The sequence below is a fragment of the Babylonia areolata genome, chromosome 17 (genome assembly GCF_041734735.1).
Source record: "Babylonia areolata isolate BAREFJ2019XMU chromosome 17, ASM4173473v1, whole genome shotgun sequence".
NCBI lineage: Eukaryota > Metazoa > Mollusca > Gastropoda > Neogastropoda > Buccinidae > Babylonia > Babylonia areolata.
In genome coordinates, this window is record NC_134892.1 from 9,589,454 (window position 1) to 9,596,953 (window position 7,500).

General features: G+C 47.3%; 1 protein-coding gene across 3 annotated transcripts in view; it reads left to right on the top strand.

Moving 5' to 3' along the window:
* LOC143291640 (uncharacterized) overlaps positions 1–7,500 on the top strand; it is a 70,658-nt gene that overhangs the window by 31,325 nt on the left and 31,833 nt on the right. For all 3 annotated transcript variants that reach the window (XM_076601613.1, XM_076601611.1, XM_076601612.1), the window contains 4 exons: positions 1,293–1,418; positions 2,473–2,634; positions 3,396–3,575; positions 6,459–6,629. In XM_076601613.1, the coding sequence (XP_076457728.1) occupies positions 1,293–1,418; positions 2,473–2,634; positions 3,396–3,575; positions 6,459–6,629 (639 nt within the window). The remainder of the gene's footprint in view (positions 1–1,292; positions 1,419–2,472; positions 2,635–3,395; positions 3,576–6,458; positions 6,630–7,500) is intronic.

A 7,500-nucleotide genomic window follows, 5' to 3' on the forward strand; every position in this document is an offset into this window, starting at 1 on the left:
GGAAGGCTCTTATACTGAAGACGTGAATGTTGACAAAGAATACCACAATTCTTACGACGGAAGCAAAAGGTTGGGTCATTCAGACACCCACAGGACATCCGAGGGGTCTGTGTAGAGAAGAGAGGACTGGCCGTAGTGAGTGAGTTAATTAACCGAAATAAACTTTTTGTGTGCCTTGCTTGAATGCTTGCTTGCTTATTAAGTAACTTACTTAGGCCCTTCGCTCCCTGTGGAGCTTCGACCATCAACGTTTCTTCACCGACGTCGACTCGGGACTGTCCTTTCTGCATCCCTCCAGCTGGATCCCAGCCTCCTTAGCTCTGCTTCAGTGTCCCGCCCTCAGCTGTTCTTGGGCCGTCCTCTCTTCCTTCTCCACCCTGGGGGTTCCAGGTCAGGGCCTGGCGTGTGTAGTGCTCAGTGGATGGGGATTTCCTCACGGTATGGCCAGTCCATCCCCACTTTCGTCTCAGGAGCTGTTTCTCCACTGGTTCCTGACCCCCTCTTTGCCACAGGTACTCGTTTCTAATTTTTCCTGGTCAACGGAACTTTAAAATGCGCCTCAGACAACTGTTGGGAAAGGTCTGGATTTTCTGCAGCATCTTTTTGGTCATTCTCCGATCCGTAGAGAAGGATGGACTTCACGTTGGAATTGAAGGTGCGTTTGCTTGCTTGGCCATGCTATTTATTTCCTTTCCTTTTTTACTCACTTGTGTAAACAAAGTGAGTCTATGTTTTAACCCGGTGTTCGGTTGTCTCTGTGTGTGTGTGTGTGTGTCCGTGTGTCCGTGGTAAACTTTAACACTGACATTTTCTCTGCAATTACTTTGTCAGTTGACACCAAATTTGGCATAAAAATAGGAAAAATTCAGTTCTTTCCAGCCATCTTGTTTAAAACAATATTGCACCTCTGGGATGGGCACAAAAAAATAAAATATGAAGCCTAATTATATGCAAACTGCATTTACTGTTATATTTATATTTTTTGTACTCTCTAAACTTGGCACTTTGACCTCTTATTCTGACACAACAACAAGAGGAGTCATTATTATAATTTTTTGTTCAAACAGGAACTTCTTTTGCTAAGCATGGAATTTTTATTTATTTTGCAAACGTTTAGGTGCAGGTAGTAAAAAAAAAGAAAAAAAAAAAAAGAAGGGAAATTACTCTGTAATTAATGCTAGGGGACTTAATTTATCACAAGTGAGTCTTGAAGGCCTTGCCTCTCTTGTTTATTTATCTTTTTTTATATATATATATATTATTATTAAACAACTCTTCGCATTCACTCTCAGGCCCGCAAGACAGGGAGCGATGCTGTGTGAACGGGGACACCAAGGTGTTGGAGACGCTGCGTGACATGACGCAACGACTGCGAGACGTGTATCACGTGCTGCACACTTCGTGCTCCAACTGTCCCAGTGGGTTCTGTCTTTCTGTGTGTGTGTGTGTGTGTGTGTGTGTGTGTGTGTGTTTTTTGATGATGATGATGATGGTGGTAATGATAATGATAATAATGGTAATGATTATTGTTTCTTATTTTTTATCCGTAGTAGTAGTAGTTTCGTCATCATGATCATCACCAGTCATAATCATTATTATTATTATTATCATTATTGTTGTTGTTGTTGTTGTTTTTATCGTTGTTGTTGTTGTTGCTGCTGCCGCTGTTATCATCATTATCATTATTGTTATTGTTATTCTTATAGCAATCATGATGATGATGGTGATCATAGTGATGATGATGACGATTTGTGCGTGTGTGTGTGTGTGTGTGTGTGTGTGTGTGTGTGTGTGTGTGTGTGTGTGTGTGTGTGCGGTGCAAACGTATGAGTGAGCTGGTTGGTCGATTTATTGAGTGATAGATTGATATGTTGATAGTTTTATTTATTTATTTATTTATTTATGTATTGTTGTTTGTTCGTTCGTTCGTTCATTTATTTTGTTCTTTCAGCTCTTTCATGAAAATGTGGATTTTTTTTTTACGGTCAAAATAACATTTTTTCAATGCCTGGTAGTGATTAATATCTTTATTTCATCTGTCTCGTCCACTTCTCCCTGTCCTTCCCACGCTGTCTGTGTGTCTCTGTCTCTCTCTTATGATGACTATCATTGTTTTTATTATTATTATTATTGTTCTTGTTGTTGACAATAGTAGTAGCAGTAGCAACAGCAGCAGCAGCAGTAGCAGTAGTAGTAGTAGTAGTAGCAGCAGCAGCACCAGTAGTAGTAGTTGTAGTAGTAGCAGCAGCAGCATTAGTAGTAGTAGCAGAAGTGTTACTATTATTATCCTTTTTTTATCATCATCATCATCATCATCATCACTACCACAACTACCATCATCATCATATCATCACCACCACCCACCACTATCATCGTTACTACTTTCATCATCATCACTACAATCATTATCAATGTCTGTACACACACACCCCTTCCCCCCCCCCCCCACACACACACACCCCACCCCCACAGAGGACGGAGGGTGGACGGAGTGGACGGAGTGGACCCTATGCTCCGTGACTTGCGGCTCGGGGCAGCGCATACGGACACGCTCCTGCACAAACCCGTCGCCGAGCAACGGGGGCCGCTTCTGTGAAGGCCACGCCCGGGAGACGCACCGTTGCTACCCTGCAGGTGTGTTCACGAAACGAAACACGAAACGAAACGAAACGAATTTTCATTGACTTTTTTGTTTGTTTGTTTGTTTGTTTGTTTTGTTTTGTTTTGTTTTGTTTTTCCTGACCTTTTTTTCTTTTCCCCGCTTTCTGTTGTGAACAATGAATCTTAAAAAAAAATAAAAATTATAATAATAATATTAATGGTTATATTTATTGTAAATCTTTTTTAGTACGTTAATCTCCACAGCTGCTCAAAAAAACCAAAAAAACCAACAACAACAAAAAAAGGAAACAATGTCTGCAATGGCTGTCATTTATACGCAGTTGGAAAACGTGTGTTTCAACGTCATTGGGTTATTTTGTGTAGCGTTCACATGCCGTCAAACGAAACCAAAGAATTTAATCAGATCCCTGAGCACGATATAAGCTGTTAGCTTGTTGTTTCTCTGCTGTGTGTGTGTGTACATGTATAACATGTTTGCTGAATACAGTTTTGTTTAAACCAAACGAATTTTTTTTTTTTTCACGAGGGTAGTGGAGTAAGCATAGCTTAAAAAATGTTTTACCTCCAGCCCTAAAAAATAACCAAATAAATAAATATAAAAGTTTTTGGGGGAAAAAAAGGGGGGGGGTGGAGGGAGTGGGTGGTGTGAGAGAAAAGAAGGTAGGGGGGTGGGGGTGAGGATGGTGGAAGGGGAACGACGCGTTGTTTGAACGCGCCCCACTTTTGTGTGTGTGTGTGTGTGTGTGTGTGCCCTTTTGTGGTTTACTTAACAGCGGCGCCTGTGAACGGCGCGTGGAGCCCGTGGGGGGCGTGGTCTGCCTGTTCCGCCACGTGCGGGGACGGGACGCGCATGCGGATCCGCACGTGCAACAACCCTCCGCCCAACGCCTGCGGCCAGATGTGCGTCGGGGACGACATGGAGACGACGGGCTGTCGCCAGGAGAGATGCTGCAGTGAGTGGTTTCTGTTGATGATGATGATGATGATGATGTGGACAGTCGGCGTTGGGATGGTTCCCAAAGGCCAACTCTCCCCCCCCCCCCACCCCAAGGCTGCAGCACTGAGAGTGCAGTGAGTGGTTTCTGTTGATGATGATGATGATGATGTGGACAGTCGGCGTTAGGATGGTTCCCAAAGGCCAACTTTCTTCCCCCCTCCCCCCCCCCACCCCAAGGCTGCAGCACTGAGAGTGCAGTGAGTGGTTTCTGTTGATGATGATGTGAACAGTCGGCGTTGGGATGGTTCCCAAAGGCCAACTCTCCCCCCCTCCCACCCCCACCCCCACCCCCCAAGGCTGCAGCACTGAGAGCCAGTGCAATTTTGCCTTCTAGTTTGAGAGTCATAGTCCTTCACAAAAGACTAATGATGATGATGATGATGTGGTGACTGCAATAGCCGAGTGGTTAAAGCGTTAGACTTTCAGTCTGATGGTCTCCGGGTTCGAATCTCTCGAGTCACGGCGCCTTGTGGGTAAAGGGTGGTGATTTTTCCCCATCTCCCAGGTCAACATGGGTGGTGCCTGAGCGTCTTCGTGTGTGTGTGTGTGTGTGTGTGTGTGTGTGTGTGTGTGTGTGTGTGTGTGTGTACGCACGCAGAAGATCAAATATGCAATTTAAAGATCCTGTAATAATCCAGGTCAGCGTTCGGTGGGTTATGGAAACAAGAACATAACCCAGCATGCACACCACGTTCCCCCGAAAACGGTAAATGGCTGCCTACATGGCGGGGTAAATAAACAAAACGGTCATACACGTAAAATGTTACATGTCTGTCTGAGTGTACATTTGTGCGTGCCTGAAATCCGATTGAATGACACAGGAAACGAATGATGAGCGCCCAATGGCAGCCGTCAGTCGGCTCTACGCAGGTAGACAGCCTGCTGTGCAAATGACCCGGAGTTTGTAAAGCGCTTTGAGCTTGGTCTCCGACCGAGTATAGGCGCTATATAAGTGTCCATATCAAAAATCAAATAGTGAGTCGTGTCCGACAATGACCATCAGAACAGCGTAGAAAGCAACTGCTGTCTCAACAATCTGGGCTAGAATTTTATTTTTGTGGACAGTGTCTTGCCCAAGTTACATCCCCCGCTCTCTCGGCCAAGAGGGTTTTAGTAGGACAGTCGGCGTTAGGATGGTTCCCAAAGGGTCAACTAGCCCCCAAGGCTGCAGGACTAAGAGCCAGTGCAATTTTGCCTTCTATTTTTGAGAGTCATAGTCCTTCACAAAAGACTTAAGCTGCAAATGATTTCCCATTGCAATGGAGAAACCATTGATAATACAGCTGTCCCTTTGCTGCTGGCCCAACCTTGAACGTATGTCAATCTGTGATATAAGCTGAGTGTTGGATACTTATACAGCAACTACCCTCGGTCAGAGACCAGGCCTTTAGCGCTTCACTAACAGGGAGTCATCTGCATAGCAGGTTGCCTACCTGGGTAGAGCTGATTGACGGCTTGCCTTGGTTTTCTAATATCATTCAGTATGGTTTCAGCCACACACACACACACACACACACACACACACACACACACGTGCGCGCGCGCACTCACACAGACACATAACATTTTTACGTGTATGACGTGTATGTATACGTTTTGTTTATTTACCCCGCGATGCAGGCAGCCATTGTCCGTTTGTTTGTTGTTGTTTTTTTTTGGGGGGGCGGTGTATGCTGGGTATGTTCTTGTACCTATAACCCACCGAACACTGACACAGATTACATTATCTTTAACGTGCGTGGAGGAAGGTGGCAGAATGGTTAAGACGCTCAGCTGCCAATACAGAGAGTCCGTGAGGGTGTGGGTTCGAATCCCGCTCTCGCCCTTTCTCCTAAGTTTGACTGGAAAATCAAACTGAGCGTCTAGTCTTTCGGATGAGACGATAAACCGAGGTCCCGTGTGCAGCACGCACTTGGCGCACTGAAAAAGAACCCATGGCAACGAGAGTGTTGTCCTCTGGCGAAATTACGTAAAATGAAATCCACTTTCATAGGTACACAAATATGTAAGCATGCACTCAAGGCCTGACTAAGCGCGTTGGGTTATGCTGCTGGTCAGGCATCTGCTCAACAGATGTGGTGTAGCGTGTATGAATTTGTCCGAACGCAGTGACGCCTCCTCGAGAAAGTGAAACTGAAACTGAAAACTAACGTGCGTATTTGATCTTCTGCGTGCATATACGCAAGCAAAGAGAGGCGGAAGGTGGAAGAACGGTTAACACGCTTGTCTGCCAATACAGTGTCCGCGATGGTCTGATGTTCCATTCCCGGTCTGGCCCTTTCTCCCAGGTTTGACTGGAAAATCAAACTGAGCGTCCAGTCTTTCGACGGGCGCAATAGCCGAGTGGTTAAAGCGTTGGACTGTCAATCTGAGGGTCCCGGGTTCGAATCACATGTAATATGCGGCTTCTGTTCAAACGTGTGTCTGTGTGTGAGTGTGTGTGTGTGTGTGTCTGTGTGTGAGTGTGCACAAATTCTTGGTATTGATATGCACATGTATGTATCCTAAATTTTACTGTATCTGTGGTTGTGAATGATATTCGATTTATGTTTGTACCTTTTTATTCTTTTTATTTCTTTTTTTTTTTTCTCAAGACCTGACAAAGCGCGTTTGGGTTACGCTGCTGGTCAGGCATCTGCATGGCAGATGTGGTGTAGCGTATATGGATTTGTCCGAACGTAGTGACGCCTCCTTGAGCTATACTGATACTGATATACCATTTTATGTACTGTCCCCCGCTACACCCAAATATTCCTTGTGACCTCGGTGCACTTGGTAATAAAGACACATTCTGTTCTATTCTATTCCATTCTGTTTTTCTTTTCTTTTTCGTTTCTAGCACCTGTCCATGGCAGCTGGAACCCCTGGGCCGCGTGGTCCGAGTGCAGCGCGTCGTGCGGCGTGGGCAGCAGGGAGAGAGTTCGAACCTGCACCGGGCCTAACGAATGCGGGCGTCAATGCGTCGGGACCCCCCGGGAACAGACTGGCTGCTATGCCGGCGACTGTTGTGGTGTGTGTTTGTGAGGGGTGTGGGTGTGGATGTGGGTGTGGGGGGGGTGGATGGGTGTGTGTGTGTGTGAGGGGGGCAGGGGTGTGTGGGTGTGATTGTGTGGAGGGGTGTGTGGGGGACCCCCCGGGAACAGACTGGCTGCTATGCCGGCGACTGTTGTGGTGTGTGTTTGTGAGGGGTGTGGGTGTGGATGTGTGTGTGGGGGGGGTGGATGGGTGTGTGTGTGTGTGAGGGGGGCAGGGGTGTGTGGGTGTGATTGTGTGGAGGGGTGTGTGGGGGACCCCCCGGGAACAGACTGGCTGCTATGCCGGCGACTGTTGTGGTGTGTGTTTGTGAGGGGTGTGTGTGTGGGTGTGTGTGTGGGTAGGGTGTAGGTGTGGGGGGCAGAGGGCTGTGGGTGTGAGTGTGTGGAGGGGTGTGTGGGGGGTGTGAGTGTGTAGGGGTTGGGGGGGCAGGTGGGTGTGTGTGTGTGGGGGGGGGGGGTGTGAGTGTATGGGTGTGTTTGTGAGGGGTGTTGGTGTGTGTGTTTGTGTGGGTGTGGGTGTGTGTGGGGTTGAGGGGTGTGTGAGTGTGTGTGTGTGGGGGTGTGTGTGTGAGGGGTATGGGTGTGTGTGTGTTGTGTGTGTGTGTGTGTGTGTGAGAGAAAGGTTTATGGGTGTGGGTGGATGTGGGTGTGTGTGTGTGTGAGGGGTGTGGGTGAGTGTGTTGGTGTGTGTGTGGGGGGGGCGTGGGGAGTGTGTTTGTGAGGGGTGTGTGTGTGAGGGGTATGGGCGTGTGTGTGAGATGTGTGGGTGTGTGTGGGGAGGTGTGGGGGGTGTGCAGGGGTAAGTGGGTGTGGGTGTGTTTGTGAGGGGTGTGGTTGTGTGAGTAT